The sequence below is a fragment of the Mytilus trossulus genome, chromosome 1 (assembly GCF_036588685.1).
Source record: "Mytilus trossulus isolate FHL-02 chromosome 1, PNRI_Mtr1.1.1.hap1, whole genome shotgun sequence".
In the NCBI taxonomy this organism is placed as follows: Eukaryota; Metazoa; Mollusca; class Bivalvia; order Mytilida; family Mytilidae; genus Mytilus; species Mytilus trossulus.
This window is the reverse complement of record NC_086373.1, coordinates 73,375,296-73,395,294: the sequence shown is the minus strand read 5'-3', so window position 1 is coordinate 73,395,294 and position 19,999 is coordinate 73,375,296. Positions and strand designations below refer to the sequence as shown.

General features: G+C 31.7%; 1 protein-coding gene across 1 annotated transcript in view; it reads right to left on the bottom strand.

Annotated features, from left to right (window-relative positions):
• Window positions 1-12,322: 12,322 nt before the first annotated feature.
• The window catches only part of LOC134684438 (guanylate cyclase soluble subunit beta-2-like), a 33,178-nt gene continuing 25,501 nt past the window's right edge, over window positions 12,323-19,999 (bottom strand). Inside the window, exons 6-12 of the mRNA XM_063543725.1 lie at window positions 18,041-18,496; window positions 16,268-16,442; window positions 15,558-15,703; window positions 15,046-15,194; window positions 14,057-14,203; window positions 13,555-13,709; window positions 12,323-12,740 (exon numbers count right to left, since the gene is read on the bottom strand). Of these exons, the coding sequence (XP_063399795.1) occupies window positions 12,392-12,740; window positions 13,555-13,709; window positions 14,057-14,203; window positions 15,046-15,194; window positions 15,558-15,703; window positions 16,268-16,442; window positions 18,041-18,496 (1,577 nt within the window). The 3' untranslated portion in view covers window positions 12,323-12,391. The remainder of the gene's footprint in view (window positions 12,741-13,554; window positions 13,710-14,056; window positions 14,204-15,045; window positions 15,195-15,557; window positions 15,704-16,267; window positions 16,443-18,040; window positions 18,497-19,999) is intronic.

The window sequence follows — 19,999 nt, the reverse complement described above, 5'->3', positions numbered from 1 at the left end:
AATTGAACACAATTTTTTTCGAGTAGATTTCTTGTAAATATAACAAATAAGAGGGACCTCAGTATTGTCAACATATCCAGGAATTTGTTCTTTAATAGAATGGTCGTTAAATATACCGGCAATATTTACAAAATCAAAACCTTTATTGACATACTTTATTTTAATAAAATGTTTTTTTATGATTTTCAGGTCGATCAATTTTTGGAAATAGTTTAGAATAACAATATGCCATAATAATTTGAACTATTTCATACTTAGGACTGTTATATGAAATTGTGCTGCAATCCTCTAAAATTTTATTTAACCTATTAACCGGTAATGAACAGAGCTTTGTTCACAGATAATGTCTACCGTTTAATTTTTAAATTAAATTCGAAATATTGGTATGATTGGTCCGAAAATGTTTTGATTGCGATTTTTTCTAAGACTGTGAGAACGGTTTGCATGCATTCATTCGATGTCTGGTTATTACAAGAAAAGTCGCAAAGTGAAATTGCCGTGAAATCATCGCCCAGGCTTTAGGATAAACGCAACTATGTACATTGTAAATCGAAAAGAATAATTGTGCAATCATTGCACGACAAAGTGGTAAATAATCATATTAACCTTATCATAAAACGGGATGAAGTATTTTTAAGTCTATGACATATTTTTTTCCGAGCGCCTGCGGATTATTTATAAAAAACATTAAATGACCAAAATCTATTGTATATGGATGAACTAAACTGAATTTGAACTAGATAAAATCCTATATTGATGTTTCTGTGTGCGTGTTTAGTTTCACACATCTTTCTATTTTCAAGGTAACAATTATACGTACGCTCATTAATCAGCTACCATTAACATTTTAGGAAACTGAAAGGTATAATTAACCAGGGAATTTATTGAAAACATTAAAAAACGAAATGTTTAATCACAGGGTTTTAACTGGATTTAAAACAAAACTCTTAAATAACTCGAATGCAAGCTGTAGATTTATGATTTACAACAAGTTAATGCATTTACGTTTACAAAACAATTTCTGATGTTTTATACACGAAATGATGGTTGTATAAAGTAAAATCACACAAACACTGAAATCCGAGTAAACACAAAATTGTTTTCTCGTTTTAATTGTTTTACATTGTTTTATCGGGGCCTTAGCTGACTATGCGGTATGGGCTCTGCTCATCGTTGAAGGCCGTACGGTGACCTATCGTTGTTAATGTCTGTGTCATTTTGGTCTCTTGTGGACAGTTGTCTTATTGGCAATCATACCACATCTTCTTTTTTTATATATACTAGAACACACCCGTGATATTGCGGGTCCGTGACTGAATCAAAGTATATAACTATGCGTATGCCTTATTTTAGTATTGGTATTGTCATCTGATCAAGTCATGCCGATTATAAGATGCACAGTTTTCTCTGTTTTCAAAATCTTTCTGTTTGAACATGTTGAACCCGTCGACCTGGAACCTATCAATTATTGGTAATATTATTAATTTGCAAAACAAAAGGGCCGTGGAGTACTTTTTAACAGTATACAGCAAAATTCTAAATAGACCGTTTGGTGGTGCGCCTGTCAAATGCGAAACATACAGATCATGTAGGAATAGGTAACAGTTGAATATACTATTGGTATCGGTGTCGGACTCGACTCGGAACTTCTTATTTATTGGCAGTATTAATTACGTGGAAAACAAATGGGCCTGGAGTGGTGTAATTTTTAATCAACACTATTGTACTATATTAGTTATATATAAGGTTGAATTCTTTGATCATCGTTTTTACGTGATGACGGCTGACAAATTGGACCTCGTAATTTAAGTATTATAGATAATATAACAAGAGCCATTTTCCTGACTTGGTACAGGACAGTGTGCCACATGTGCCATTGCATTTCTCTTGATCTAATGAGTTTTAAATATTGCCCTTGTATTATTACCCTCTTTTGATGAAGATGTGTTCACTGGTTTATCGTTGAAGACCAAGTAAAAAAGTACAAGACAAGGAACACCAATAAAAAGAACAACATGAACTATAACCAGTGTAACAAGTAGAAATGTAAGTGTAAGTAAGCTGTATAAAAAAACTCATCAAATATCACAGACTTATGATTTGTACGACAGACGCTCGATTTGTCTACAAAAAACTCACTAACGCCGATCGAATAAAAAAGTTAAAAGACCAATTGAAGCACGAAATTGACGAGCATGAAGTACCAACAGTTACAATCTGGTTTTTTTTCCAAATACAAATACAGATAGATGATTTATTTCTAAGATACACCATCCCTACAGCAATTCAGTTTTGTTAATTTATAAATATGACCATACCGAAGATATTTCAACTGACCAAACTGTTATGACTTTATAAGGGAAAGATATATTCATAATTATTGGTTCTAAAACAAAAACTAAATGTTTGACTTTAAGCCAGAGGATGGAAGTGAATTCAGTAAATCATTTCTAACGCATAAAACTTATAAAGTTTTTTTTGTTGCTTTTTTACACACTCAAAACTTTGATATGTCCGCTTGATTTTTTATAGTCAACGAAAATTTATGACTTTTATTAGGGATACAACATGGAAAAGAACATTTGAAATGGCGAGGCCAATCACTAAACTTGATTATCTTTAAAATTTAACTATTTCAAACATATTTGTTTATATGTTTTTTCTTCATTTCCCGTTATTATCTGTATTATCGTCCAATGAAATATCAGAATACCCTTTAATTTTTCACATATCATAACTTTCTGTTAAAAAATGTACAATGTATAGTACATACATATGCCATTTCTATAATCTTCCGTCGGTTACATTTAAATTCTGTTTGTTTTTTCTAGTTGCATTGGTTTGTTATCTTTGCATAACCGACATTTTACTCAAGATATCAAATTCCACCTAAAAACAAGATTGAGGAAAACAAACAAAAAATAAAAAGATAAATAACCATAACATCTGTAAATAAATACCCTGTTACGGTTATAATTCAGTTTCCATGTCTGTGAGTATTCTGCTCATAAAATTGAAAAAAATAGAATAACAAAAATATCAAACTCAAAGGAAAATTTAAAAAGGAAAGTCCCTAATCAAATGGCAATGTCCAAAACCCAAACACACCAAACGAATGGATACATACTGTCATATTCCTGACTTGTTACACATATTTTTTTTAGACATTGGTTGTTTTCGCGTCATCATTACACAGCTTAAGGGGGCTCGCGGGTATAAATCAAATGTTTTGTGTAATATAGGATTTGGTTGTATATGTATAAAGGAACTTTATCATATACTTAATAGAAAAATGAAATAAAAAAATGGGGTCACCGTTCATTTAAGCTCACAATCTGCCTCTGAAAAAAGCATACATTTTTTTTAATGTCCTTTTTTTTTGTTGAACTAATAGAACAAATAAAGGTAATATCAAAATGAAAATAAAAATAAATGACAGAAATCGCTTAAATTTTACAATCATTTTGTTTGTGTACAGCTTATTTGAAAACAATAATAAAAAATGTAGGTCACCGATGAGTTAAAAAAGAGATTTCAATTTTAATGTAAAAAAAAAATGGCATTTTGGCACCAAAAGGAGATAATTTGGAGCCTTTTCAATGATATAAACATTTGAAAGTCATCTGGGGCCAAACCGAATCGATTTTTTGGGTTGATTTTTGTACCATATCATAAAGTAATAACTAATACTACTAATAACTAATTTTGGTTGAAATTTTTGTACCCGCGAGCCTCCTTAAAGGGGAGTCAAAGTTATAATGAGAAGATGTTTTTTTCTAATCGAGGAGGACTTTTATTTCACTTTTGCTGTACTACAAGATAATCCAGACTACATCATTCATATGTGTATTTTGTTAGCAACACAAAGTTAAATGGAACAAAAATACCCAAGGAAAATTCAAATCGAATAGTTCCTTATCAAATAGCAAAATTATGCTTTTGGACCCCTTACATTAAAGAACTTTGTTTATACATTAAATATTAATGACTGAAAATGCTATTCACACGTACAAATTGATTATAGTCGGTAGCAAGAACATTATGCAATTTCTGTATTATTTATATAGATTATTGTCTTTCTAAGATTCTAATTTTACGAGTAATATGTGACTTAGATGTGTACGTAAAGGTATCTGATGTTAAATTGGAAAGTTATTTTTTTTTAAATTGTCAATAATAAACAAAAATGACAGTGCAAATTTAGATGTGGAAGTCACCGATTACCCATTGAAACGGGAAGTTGGAACATCATATCCAGAAATAAAAGGATGGTCCATCTTTTCAAATCAAGAGACATCGGTGAGGAATATCATTATGTCATGTCATGTTATTCTCTTCATCAAGACATAAAGAGGCTGTAAGCTAAGTTTGGTACTTAAATACATACTGAAATATCAATTTCAGCAATAAATGTGCTCGAGTAAGTGTGTTGTTCTTGAAACACTATAGAGAGTTATGAAAATGATAAATATGAGGCCCACTCGTTCTGGTTAGCCTGTAATTCAAAAATACATTGTCTGTATTGGTCACAAGTGCTTTAATATTTAATGTAATTGTTTACATATATATATAAATATAAATTCTCTGTAACTATGTAATTAGTAGCTAATGAGAAATAATATTCATCCATTCATTCATACGTTATAAATCACATTTGTATTATGTTTGATAGATGAAATCGATATTTGACATCACGTTTATCCTTTAAAATTTGTATCTACTAAGCATTATATCGTTGCTACAGACCTCCCTCATGAGTATGCTAACGTAATAATATAACTGAATTCAGTGTAATGATGATTGTTGATGTGTGATAAGTCAGAATCTCAATATCGATCGAACAAAGTATAATATATCAGGCAATACTAATGGGAAATATGTCTACTAATATTTGGAACTGAATATGAGCTTAAAAGTTATGATCACTTTAAACTGCAATCAGCCATAATTCTGACTTTAAATGAGTTAGATCCATCATATACTGAGAATTTATGTGAATTTGGTATATAATATACTGTTCGTTGTAGTCATATATTTCCCAATTAAGAGTTAATAGGAACTCCTGTTGCAAAGTGAACTTCATTTGAGAACAAATTAAGGAGAATTGAAATGGTATTGTGCTATTCCAGAAGCAAACTGTATATTGAATGGAAGGGTACATACAATGTACATAATGGAACCCCTTTTTATTCCAATGGTCTTAGATATGTGGCTATCGATATAACCAGAAGAGAAAAGAGAGTCGAAAGATGCCAAAGAGACATTCAAACACATGAGTCGAAATCAATTTGACAACATCATGGCTAAAAAAAAGAGAAAAACAAACAGACAAACAACAGTACACACAACACATCATAGAAAACTAGAGACTTAGCAACATGAATCCCACCATGAAAGCTCAATATGTGACTTGTCTTTTTCCTTCTGACGTTTGGTTGTGAGTGAATGATTGTCAATTGAGAAAAGTGAAAAAATAGAGAATGCAAGAATTGAATCAACAGAAAAAGGAATATATTTCCAGGGTTCCCCACAGTGCAAATAGTTTGATTGTTCCAAGGCAATAACTTAACAGAACTTTTCATAAGCATCTTAGAAAAATCAAGGCTTGAGAACAAACGAAATGCAATCTAAATAACTTGATATTCACCAGGAGCATGATTCTTTTAAAAAATATGATCGACACTCATTTTCGAACCTGTTCTAGACATTGCTGATATACTTTCAATAAAAACTTCTAGCAAAAGATGTACACGTGAGCGCTAATAATGCAATTTTTCACATAATTGATATTGATAAAGGTAATGACTCTATTGAAAATCGAGTTAATCGGCTCTCATTTTCGAACTTGTCCAAGACATTGTTATTAAAAATGTGATCTAATTTTTTTTTAAATGTCATGAATTGTACACGTATGGGCGCTTAAAACTTTAACAGATGTGCAGACGATAGACGGTATTTCTTTGTCCCCTAAAATGCGTCGCGCGTAGGACAAACACAAACATTGTTTTTACACTACTATTCAACTTTGACGGATCTCTAGAGGATGAAAAGAGTACTAGTAGTTAGAGTTATCTGGTTATATTCCTATTAAAATAGGGTTGATACACGCAAAAAATAAGAAAAGTTCTATCTATATGGTTTTATATTAATATCAAAAAATGTCGAAAAATAACTATTAAAGAAGAGGGACGAAAGATACCAAAGGGACAGTCAAACTCATAAATCTAAAATAGACTTACAACGCCATGGCTAAAAATGAAAAAGACAAACAGACAAACAATACATATGACACAACATAGAAAACTAAAGAATAAACAACACAAACCCCACCAAAAACTAGGGGTGATCTCAGGTGCTCCGGGAGGGTAAGCAGATCCTGCTTAAATAACTCATCGTAGATTCCAGGCGTAGAATTATGTTAGAAAAACGCCCGTTTTAAAGTTGAAAGGTCTAATTAAATACCATGTTAAAGATCATAACAATGTTAAATTTCGAAGATGTTTGCCAAAAACGGCTATGAGCATCAAAGTATGGAGCAGAAAAACGTAGTGATGGATAAACATTAAATTTACATAAAATGACCACATCAATGATATTTTATGTCAACACACAAGTGCGAACTTACGGATTGATGATACCCTTAAGGCAAATTTTCACCAGAAGTGGCATCAAGTCTGTGGTTATTAAAACTCATCAAAGATGAAAAAAGCTCTGGATCATAATGATCTCTAGTTTAGTTTAGTTAAAACATATTTATTTATAGTGGATTGGGAAACAAGTTTTGCAACTTATATTAATCCCTTTCCACTTTGCGGGTGCGAGTCTTTTTCGAAATCTACGAGGGTGTCTTTAACGTGCAAGAGATATGTCTCTTTCTTAACACGGATCAGCCACTTTTCGTCCCCTTCCGACGGATTATTATCGTTTCCTCAAGACCATACTAGCAAATGGTGTCAAGGGAGAACCGAAAATTCAGTTCCTGAAATTTTCATCCCAGACGGGAATCGAATCAGGAACTATATATACGTTCTGATGAAAAGTACATAGAATTTCTTTACTCAATGCTTACTCATCACTTGTTTTACCATGATAATGTCGATGTTGTTTATAACAGATTTTATGAATATGATGTGGTTTACATGTGTTTAATGTATAGTTGTTATAACAAACTTACCTTTTTGGTATAATTTGTTTTCACAAATATCCATTTCCTGTTCAAAATAAATTTTCGAAACACAGATTTTTCCATAAAAATGGTAGAATTCTATCATTGACATAAGAACATTCGTCTGATCTCAAAGGGGATTATTGTCCTTGAACGATCAAATGCATTAAAATCGATTAGGATGGGGATTATTTAATATAACTTAAACACAATGATTTTACAGATAGTGATGTTATCGTTTATATTTAAGTAAAAACAAAATGTGTCTCTAAGATTTTTGTTTTGTGATCTTTGGTAGGCATAATTGCTTGGTTTGTTAAATTTGATTTTAACAACAATAAGGATAATATAAAAAAAAATCAGGACCTTTTAGTAACATTTAAAATTTTAGAAGAATATTTATAAGTAATTTAATCTAAAGTATACATCATGGAACATTGGTTTCAACTTTGTAGTTTTTGATAAAATATTTCGATTTTACCTATTTAAATGAACACTAAAGTCATATTATTTATTATTAATTTTATTGTCTATTGAACACATTATATACTATCAATTTGGAATGTTATTACTGTCTTTATAGTTGTTAGTTAACTCAAATTAAAATAATGGACAGGCAAAATCAAAATTTTAAATTAGGTTTTGAAAACGCCTACAAAATTAACACAAAAAAAAATATTTTGAAAGAAGAAATCAGTGAATAAAAGTATCTTTAAATATTTCGGATATAAACTTATATCCTTCAGCAGTTTGATGTAAAATGAACCATATCAATGTATTTTGGTTTTACTAAAACAATCTGAAACGGAATGTCAGTTAAAAAAAAACACCCTTGTATTATTCTAGGTTTCAAAGTAATGAGACAGCGTATATAGGCATCCTAAACAATCTGCTATTTGAACTTGTTTAATTGTAAAATTTTGAAATTAACCAAGGTTAAATAATTAACACTGATTAACACAGAACCTGCATAGATGTGTTCCTTAAACAAATAACAATGCGGAATTTGAATTTGTTTAATTCTACAATGCCACAGTTGAAGCATGTTAAGTATTCAAAACGAAGAACTCATAAATATGCATAGCGCTGTATGATTTAAATAGGTATATTTCTAACATTATAAAGATGACGTAGATTGAATAATAATAACATAGACTGCGTGAATACGCATCCAAAAATGATTATATTCCAGATAAAAAGGCAGAAGGTCAACTTTCTAATGAATGATTTAATGAGACTTTGAAACAGCTCCTACATTCACAAAAAAAACCACCATCACACACTTTTTACTTTTGATTAAATTGCAATAACTTCACATGCTATTGTGAACAGTATCTTCCGATTAGTGAAACAGCAATGGATACAAAGATAGCCTCGTCATATGGATATATTTTGCGGCCAATTTAAACAGCAAATTCTCAATACCTCACTTTATCAACCTTCTTGCTTTCGATTCATCGACAATATTGACATAACATTAGATAAACTTAACAAGAACTTGTGTTCATTTAAATGCCAACAACTCTTATCCCTCAATTAAATCAACTTATGAAATATCTGCATCCAATATCGCATTTCTTTACACTACAACATAAGTGAAGTATAGAATTATATTGCCAGATCTTTATTTTCGACTAACAGACCAACATCAACGTCTTTCTCTCCTGAATTGACATCCAAACCACTGCACCAAGAGCAACAATTGATTCAAAAGGGATTACAAGGAACTGCGCGATCACTTTATACATTAGAGCGTAAAAAGAAATGTCAAAGATATATAAATTTGGTTGTGAAATATAAAAATACCGAACTGTGAGGAAAATTCAAAACGACAAAACACATCAAACAAATGGATAACAACTGTCATATTTCTGACTTGGTACAGGCAATTTCTAATTAAAAAAAAACGGCTGGTTTTATAGCTAACTAAAACTCTCACTTGTATGCCAGTCGCATTATATTGACAAAGATAGGGGTACAGCAATCTACATTATGTAAAAATTGTAATCACTATAAAAAACTAGAGGCTCTAAAGAGCCTGTGTCGCTCACCTTGGTCTATGTGCATATTAAACAAAGGACACAAATGGATTCATGACAAAATTGTATTTTGGTGATGGTGATGTGTTTGAAGTTCTTACTTTACTGAACGTTCTTGCTTCTTACAATTATATCTATAATGAACCTTGCCCATTAGTAACAGAGAAAAATATTTGGTAAAAATTTACATAAATTTACCGAATTAATGAAAATTGTTAAAAATTTACTATAAAGGGCAATAACTCCTTAAGGGGTCAATTGACCATTTAGGTCATGTTGACTTATTTGTAGATCTTACTTTGCTGAACATTATTGCTGTTTACAGTTTATCTCTATCTATAATAATATTCAAGATAATAACCAAAAACAGCAAAATTTCCTCAAAATTACCAATTCAGGGGCAGTAACCCAACAACAGGTTGACCGATTCATCTGAAAATTTGAGGGCAGATAGATCTTGACCTGATAAACATTTTTACCCCATGTCAGATTTCCTCTAAATGCTTTGGTTTTTGAGTTATAAGCCAAAAACTGCATTTTACCCCTATGTTTTATTTTTAGCCGTGGCGGCCATCTTGGTTGGATGACCGGGTCACGTCACACATTTTTTAAACTAGATACCCCAATGATGATTGTGGCCAAGTTTGGTTTGATTTGGCCCAGTAGTTTCAGAGGAGAAGATTTTTGTAAAAGCTAACGCCGGACGACGACGGACGACGGACGACTGACGCCGGACGCCAAGTGATGAGAAAAGCTCACTTGGCCCTTTGGGCCAGGTGAGCTAAAAATGTAACATAGAAAACAAAACAAAACAAGGCACATTAGCAAAATATGAAAATCAAAATACAAAAAATTATCATAGCATACTAACACAATGATAGGACGTTTGAGTACAGTGCCACGTAAAACTAATATCACAAAAAACCGAGCCTTAAGTAAAAGTTATATTTATAAAGACAAATAAAAGATAACGATAACACGTTATTAAGATGATAAACAACGTTAGTATCCATAATCTATACTTTAAGACCGTAGTGTATTATTTTTGAAGTTGCTATGGAACATCTATCAACAAGGTCATGATGTATTTTCTGATGATTTTAAGAAAGGACGAGATCTAGCTCAATCATTTTATTCAGACACTGGTGCCGTTTTATAAAGTCTGAGCAGAAGCTGCAAACCCTTGAATACCAAATATATATCCAATATGCAGCTGAAGTATGAATATTGCTACTATGATAAGGGAAATTGATAATTTCAGAATAAAAATCGTCTCGTTTGTCATAGATTCTGGTATTGAGATGACCGCTTAAATTGAATTTGAAGTATAATTCTAAAAACAAGGTGGAGGTAGCCGTGACTGTTGTTGTTTTAATTTCTATTTTTAAGGAATATATAAATGGAATTTAATCCGAAAAGTTTGGAATGTCAATGGAAAGAACATCATCAATACTTCTGAATTTGACATTTAAGATATGGTTTCTTTGATTGTCTATTTGTAAGTGTACAAAGGAACTCATATAACAATAAGAAGATGTTGGCAAGATGAGGCACACATGTTGTTCTTATAGGTATGCCGACAATTTTTTGTAACAGTCTACCTCCAAACTAACCACAGGTTGACATGTTCAACGCTGTAACTTGATCTTTAATTTTGAATATTGCTTTTATTGGTATTAATATTGCTTTTGTTTTCGGTTTATTAAAATCAAACTAAATATTATTTTTATTTACATACGCATCTTAATGGTTCTATCATCTGTCGATACTTGTATCTTGTAATTGCACAAGATCATGTTTTCCCCCCGACTGTTTATAACGTATTTACACTTAATTCATTTGATTTTGAATTCGTACTTATTGATAATTAAGACTTAAATGCATTATCACTCTTATTATTGATTATTATATTTGAACTAGTTGCCAATAACTGTAACCTTAGATCTGTACTTAGTGTCTTTTTTGTTGTGGGGATGTACAATAAATAACCTGTGCAAGTGTACTCTGCGTTTTTGTTGGATGCAATTCTATTTGTATCCATCTGATGAGCTAAGATTTCCATATTTTGTTCTTTTGTTGTACTGTTACACCACTGTCCCGCGTTATAGGAGGGTTGGGGCCTACAAACAAGTATAACCCCGCCACACTATGTATGTGTCTTTCTCAAGTCGGGAGCCTGTAATTCGGTGGTGGTCTCTTGCTGTGTTACATAATTGGTTTTTTTCTTAAATTAATTTGTATATAAATTAAGCCGTTAGTTTTATTTTCTAGAACTATACCATACATTTCTTTAAAAATGAAAAAAATAATAAAAAATATTGCGTATGTGTATGATAAAAAGATCGTAACACATCAGTCCTCATACCGATTTGACGTACCTATTGCCACATAAACTGATATTGAATATTAGGTGCAGTCATCTTTTTTTTAATTGTACTTTTGATATAGTACATAACTTTACGGATACTAGTGATCAAATGCAGTTTCCCACAAACTAATTTCACATAAAGGGGTTAAGTTTTGTGACATTCAATATCAAGTGTCGTAAAATTTAAACTTGAAGCTTTGAGGATTTCATTAAAAATGATACATGATTTGAATGTAAATATCTTCAAGATACAGGAAGAGAGTTTTAACAGGAAAATAATGGTATTCATAAACTGTGTTGTTCTCTAACACTTAAAATATATAATGAAAGTACTCTTACAAAGGTGAAGTTGTTTACACAATAAAAGTTGACCCCAACATCTTCAAGACAAAAAAATCAAATATTGAATTAAATGTAGAAGCAACATTTAATTGTGTATTTTAAATGTTATTTATTAATTGAGTAGAGATAGGGAAAAGCTCACACAGTTTAATCAAATCAGTATTATATTATTCTTTATTGAAGTTCTAGAAAGACATCTTCGACCTGTTAAATGGTCCAAAGATAACAACAACTCGTATAACAAAGAAAACAACAACTCGAGTAACAAAGATAACAACAACTCGTGTAACAATGATAAACAACAACTCGTGTAACATAGATAATACCGACCGTGTAAGGGCTGTATAGCCTGTCAAAGTAGATAAAAACTTCCATTTGTTTGTTCATAGATAACAACAACTCGTGTAACAAAGATAACAACACCATTTTATTCAAAAATTTTGATCACAGTCTCAGAATTATTCAATTTACAGCACATTATAGAACATTACACATGGTGCTGTACCGGGACTGCGTTTTTAAATTCTTATTCTCTCTATTAACACTGTTGATATTATTTCTATGCATCTGATTATTGTCTTGTAATACGACATTGATTTTTATGGGTGTTCTTTCATCGTTATAATTATCATAGCCTATAGTTTCAGTCACACTTCCGTTCACTGGAATGTCTTTTTTCAAAATTGTAAGATTATGGAATACATCTTCTGGTTCTGACAATAATCTACCATTTTCACCAACAAGGAAATACGTATGTAGCGAACCTTTTCCTTTTACTTCTATACATTGTCTGTCTCTGAATACATAGTCATCATCTTTGAGCAAACTAAGAAAAATATAGAAATAAGTTATTGCAATAATATAATTTCATTGTATTCACAAAATAAAAAAGTATACAGGTGAGCATCTGCCTGACATTTATTCATCCCTTCCATATCAGTATTCTTTATAATACACATAAGTGCTAGAGTGAAACATAATAATTTAAAAAAAAAACTTGAAAACAATTTTGAAGGGAAAGAGTGACAAAAGTTGGTACCATTTCCTTATTAACGTTAACGTGCACATAAATAGATCAAATATTTTTTCTTCAAAAACATACATTTAACTACATTTATATATTAATGTCGATTATACACATTTGAATGACGTCAGTAATTAATTATTAATAGTCGATTAAGTGTATAGTACGGAAGATTAGAAAATAACGCCTTAAAAATAATCAACTTTATTTTTTTGAATTCAAACAAAACAGATTGCAGAGTCGATTTAACAGTGTTTCGGTCTTCAATTGATTAAATGTCAGGAGGAATGGATGATGCAAAACATGTGTCAATCGACCAAATAATTATGTGTCTGTCCAAGTCTAAAATATCATCATTATCTATAGCTGTCCCTTAATCATTTGTCGATTTATGTTTGGTCTTGTTTTTTTTACCTTTGAATTGAACTAGTTTACAACCTTTTCAAAAGGGACGATTTGTATCTTCGTATAGTGTAGACATTTTCTTAATTGTCACCACCTCTTAATGCCAATTTGATTGCATTGTGTTGTTCAGTTACTATTCATTGACGTTTACCGGAAACATCTTTTTAAAAATAATTGTAGTAAACACATCGAAAAAAATTATTTACTATACCTGTATGATGTCGGGCTTATATGTATACGACCAGGTTCTCCATGACTTTCCATACGTGAGGCCGTATTTACAGTGTCACCAAAGAGACAATACCTTGGCATTTTAACACCTACAACTCCGGCTACTACAGGACCGCTGTGGATTCCAACACGTATCTAAAAAGCATTATAACAGTTGAATTATTTATACAACAAGTGGATACTTTTCAATATGAATATTTATAAGGGTCAATTAAAATAAACCAGGACCGTTTAATTCACAAATAAAAAAATGTTCCGAAAACTCTATAAAAGAACGAGAAAATAATAATTTAGGATGAAGCGTAGCAGAGAATGAAAATGATACGAGCAAGCGATAGGAAATTATATATATCTAAAGTCCCATGTAGGTCAATAATAGAGGGGTAGAAGTTAGTTACACATGTTACTGTCTGTGAAAAATAAACATGCAAAAAGTACATAAATTAATAATAAATCAATCATTATGGTTTAAAACGACTCACTTGTAGGGGTTTTCCTGTAGCTGGTGATTTCACATTGCTGGCTTCTTTTATCATATCTATAGCAAATTTGGCAACCGGCTGGGCATGCACTTTCTTGACTTCTGGTACTCCACTAACTACCATATATGCATCACCTATGGTTTCAACCTAAAGTCATATTTTTTTTAAATTATGGTTTGATCTGAGTTATTTATTGAAAACCTCCAAGAGAGAATAAGATAAAATCCTATTTTTAATGATTTTTTTAAACATGAACGAATTTATTAAATGTGAATGTTAATTTTAAAAGTGTCCTGTACCAAGTCAGGAAGATGGTCATTGTTATAATATTGTTCGTTTCTCTTTGTGTTGCATTTTAACGTTGAGTCGATTGTGTTTTCTCTTATTTTTGAGATATTGAGATAAGACGTGGCACGGTACTTGTCTATCCCAAATTCATGTATTTGGTTTTCATGTTACATTTGTTATTCTCATGGTGTTTTGTCTGATGATTGGTCTGTTTCTGTGTGTGTTGCGTTTCGGTGTTGTGTCGTTGTTCTCCTCTTATATTTAATGCGTTTCGCTCGGTTTTGGTTTGTTACGCCGATTTTGTTTTTTGTCCATGGATTTATGAGTTTTGAACAGCGGTATACTACTGTTGCCTTTATTTAACACTTAACCATCTTTCCAAACGATATTGTACTAAGTACTTTATGTTATATGAAATGTCAAATAAAATAAAAATATTTTGAGTTTTCTTTGATGAATATTAAGAAATACAGATGATATGCTAGGAAACATTTGACAATGCTATCATGAAAGGCTGTGGTTTTACTTTACATGTTCAGAAAACTTTCGCAGTTGAATCTGTGCCTCACTTATATTAGATGAACAACTTTTCATTCGCCTTAAACAGATTCATAGGCGATAAGGCTTTATATCTTGATTTCACGATAAATCATATTTAGCCTCAAAACTTCATAAGTTTAAAAAAAAAACGGATTTGGTACCTTATAGACGTCATGTTCACTTGTTCTGGCATCAAATCTTTGATACAGTTCATTAAGCATTCTGACAATATCCAATGGTGTACAAGCTACAGCTATATCAGTGAAGGTCACTATGTCGCTGAATAGTACAGTAACATCGGCAAACTTTTCTAAAAAAAGATGTATTCAATGACAGAGGATTAAGGGCTGACAAATGCTTTTAAATTTTTACTTATTTGCATGGAATCTATTATTACAATGATTTCTTTGTTAAAATCATCTTGCACAAAGATTACAACTGCATCAGATTAATTTACCCTTTGATGATTATCAATTTTGTAAGACATGATCTGTATAATAATTAGTTTCTACGTTTGTCTCTAGTTCGATGATTGAGGTTGACAAATGATAGCCATTAAAACGGTATGAATAAGGTATCAATATCAGCTATACTTATAAGAATATCTGTTGGTGATAACCTACAAGTATCGTACATGTATTCGATCAATAAGACGTTTATGTTATAAACTCACCAGCTTTAACAGTTCTGCCATTTTTAAGTTCGTCAGCTACTTTTTGTGGTAACATTTGAAATAACAAATTGTCAGTCTTTTGTTTTTCTTCTGCTAAAAGGCGAGAAGTTATCTTTAATTCTGCTGTCGTTTCATCCAGTTTTTTCCTACAAAGGTTTATTTTTAGTTAGTCTATATTGTGCAAGATGTAACTGAAAATGCAATATAAACAGTGTTATAAGTTTTGCAAAGACATGCTGACGCGGGTTGAGGTGATGACAACCTTGAATTTGGGTAAATTATTTTTGATGTTATACTTAATATTTGTTGGACAAAGCGGCATAAGTCAGACCAAAATGTGTATGGTATTTAAATGAAAAATAATGTATTTTATATGATATTGATATTACATTGAGCTTATTTTAACACTTTACAAGAATGTTACTAATTTTGATGTTTAGTTCAAACAATCACTCAATAACCAGATTTTGATTTTTTTTCACTTATTGTTACGGAGTTTATTAAAGAAAGAATAGGGCAAAGAACAAAGGCCCGATGTTGATATTCTGATAAATATTGTTTTTTCATGTCAAACTGCATAAGGTAGAAGTCATTTTCATAGAACCAATCATGGGCTCTTGTCAGGTAAGATACATTAAAATGATAGTACAAGTGATTTGACAGTTTGTGTTTCTATAGTTCTTTCTTAGTGACCATTCGATAATACTAACGCTATGTCAATCTCAGCAATTCTTTGTTGATTGAGAAGAATTAACTCCCTTGTTACATCATACAACGGTATATCTGACAAATAAATATTGAGTTGTTTTAGCTCCAGTAAACTTGAAAGTCGAGGTGAACAAACATACATCATCAAATGTAAATCATCTATCCAAATCATTTGACCTACAAAACAAACGTGCATAATAGAACATAACTAATCTCACCAATGCATTTGATCAACAAAAATAATTCAGACAAATAATATGTTGTGTAATCTGTATGCTGACTTTAAAATTGAGAATGAAAACACATTTGTACAATATTGGATTGAAATGACACTTATAACTTGTACAATAAATCATAGTGTGGACTTTGTTATAAAAAGAGTTTTGATACACATAATGGAATTGTTATTCATTGACCACACAAAAAACTTACTTTAAAAAAATATACCCAGTTGGATGCAGTCAGGAAATGTTATTGATACAAACCTATGACAGTTGTTATCATTTCGTTTGATGTGTTTAATGAGCTTTTGATGTTTCCATTTGATTACGGACTTTCCGTTTTAGACGTGCCTAGGAGTTCGCTATTTTTGTTATATTACTCTATACAAACATCATCAAACCTACATCATCTATCCAAAGCATTTGACATACAAAAAAACAAAAAAAACAAACCAAACGCATTTAAGCAATAAGTAATTAACGTCGTGTGACAAGAAGAAGTTAAAACCAAACTTATCAAGATGATTAATAATTGGTTCGTCTATCAAGACCATGATTATGGAGTATTTGTGTCATAGAGGACCAATGATGCGCTTGGTGTATCAAATCAAAGCAACATTCGATGCATCCGTTTCTATTGCTTTTTTTCCAAATGTCTCATCGCAACTTAATTAAAATAACGAGATGCAGTATGCATGTCAATGGAACAATTATTCACTATAGTCCACATGACGTTTATATAATGATATATAAGAGAGCCGTGGTGTAGTGGTTAGTGCATCGTACTACTAACACAAAGGTTCCTGGTTCGATTCCCGTTTGGGATGAAAATTTCAGGAACTCAATTTTCGGCTCTCCCTTGACACCATCTGCGAGTATGGTCTTCAGGAAACGATGATAGTCCGTCGGAAAGGGACGATAAATGGCTGACCCGTGTTAGGAGAGAGCTACATCTCTTGCACGTTAAAGACACCCATGTAGATTTCGAAAAAGAGTAGGCTAATGCCGCTACAAGGCAGCACTCGCACCCGCAAAGTGGAAAGGGAGTAATATAAGTTTTAAAACTTGTTTCCCAATCCACTATAAATAAATATGTTTAAACTAATGATATATAAGTTAGCGTACTGCCTTCAAAATGAACAGTACACATACCGTATAGTCGTCACCAAAAAGTCAAACAATTCAGACAAAAAAAACCTCACGTCATGACATGTATCAAAACTAATATGACAGACAGTAACACACATGTTAATATCATATCATTAGATAACATGTTAAGTCAATTTCTTACTGTTAAGGGTAATCCGTGTTCATTTCTTGCTATAAATTACAGATTTTCATAAGAAAACAACATAAGTCATATATCAGTTTATAAGTTGAATGTTTCAAGTTGTACTATTTCTTATTATTAACTATAAAATAAGTCACAATCTTAAATATTTTTTAATTATTAATGGGTTGTTTTTCACTGCTTCATAGAGCGTTTTCTGACTGTTTGGTGTGTCGAGCGTACGTAACGAAAAAAGTTCATGTGATTGTATACTAGTAACTTACCTCGGAGAAAAAGTCTAGTTTCTGCACTTTTGTTATTCTTCACTCCAAGATAGAATACACTGTTGATAAACGTCAATATATTTTCAAGCTTGAATTTCATGGGAGGATGGGTTATATCAAATAGTGTTGTCATTGAAGTATTTGCCTTCAAGCACATGTGCAATATTTTTGGAATCATGTCACCGCATTGTTTGATTTCAAGATTTTCATCAAAAACAATATGGTATGGAAATGCTTTACAAAAATGACTAGTATTTAAAGACGTTTGACTGCCATTTGATTGAAAAACATTCAAACTGTTATCTGGTATCGTCTTTTTATCGATGTCTTTAAGTTTAACTATGAATATCACGTGTTCTTGGTCAAGTCCACCTTCTATTTGTTGTTTTGATATGCTTATAACTTCCATTTCAGCTTCTTGATTGTAAATTTCTCTTGCTACAACTTTTACGACACCTGTAAAATATCGATAGAATATCAGAAAAAGATATCACTGAGATATATATGAGATGTTAGCACTCACTTAAGTTTGGGATTATTAGGAATATACCAAAATATCAATTTATCTGAAAGTGAAATTAAAGGACTTGCAATATGCTTTTTCTGTTTGTGTAGAAGATAGCTCTTTACGAGCTATTTTCCATATGAGGACACAAACAGTTCAACCACTAGGGTTCATAGTGAGAATATATATTGCAATACAATATGATCATTGAAATGCTATTAACAATCCACACCATTATAATGATACTTTAGTCATCCAAAATGTCCGACACTTTTATGATACGGTTAATTTCATTTTGTTTGCGGTTATTAAGTATTACATTTTGAGGGAATATAAAGTGAGTTCTAACTATTGTTATAGTCATACACCAAGTCGCATTTTTCGCATTAATAATACCTAGTTATATTTTCTGAACTTCCATTCTGTGTATTTTTTATTTTTTTTGGAGTAAGTGCAGTTCTTCACTTGTTAAACATTTTTGACAGGAACACTGGACTGCAACTTAAACAAACGCCAACATCCATATACAAGAACTATTTTATAACATATGCCATATTCCTGACTTAGTACAAGACATTTAAAGAAAAAAATGTGGGTTGAACCTGGTGTTATGGCTAGACAAACCTCCCGCTTATATGCCAGTGTTTAAAACATCGCTTTAGAAATTCATCCAAAAAACACGCACAACAGAGAACATGCACAACAAAATTAAGAGTCAACCCAATATGCAAACTGCAGAACAACAACGGGCATCTTCTATCAACGACAGAGAACATAAGACATCACATACAGTGACGCACTTTTATAACGAATATGTAATCTTGAAACTTATTCAATTATTTCACAATACCAGTTCAAACAATTATAATGAGAATGACGAAATTGAAAGGCTACTTTATACTTATTTTGAATACAAACTATAAGACATTCCACAATAGCTAAACAAATCCAAAACAGAAACATCAGAAATAAATACATGAATGTATAAAATATCGAGATACGTAGTAGAGGAAGGCAAATTCACACTCGGTAAACCGTTAATATTCTGGAATATGTTAACCCTAAAACCGATAATGACTTAAGCCCCGTACCACTAGAGCACGATCGCAACGCAACACCGTCTTCTAAAAAAAATCAGATCGTGGTGTGGTCGAGGTATGAGCGGCATGAAATGTAAATTTTCGTTGTTTTTACGATGCTTAAACAACGACCCCGCTACGATGTTACCACGTTCTCACCACAATGATCTGCGACCTCACCACGATTATCATGATCTTACAACACTCATCACCTTCTTACTCTGACCAAAACATGATTTATCTAATTGCATTACGATATTACCACGTTTCTATTGCGGTTTTAGCAAGTGCTTACGTAGATCAGACTACGATGATACAGCGATCTTACTACGCTCTCAGCAATAACGTCAACACTGTGTTCTCTTGTGTTGATTA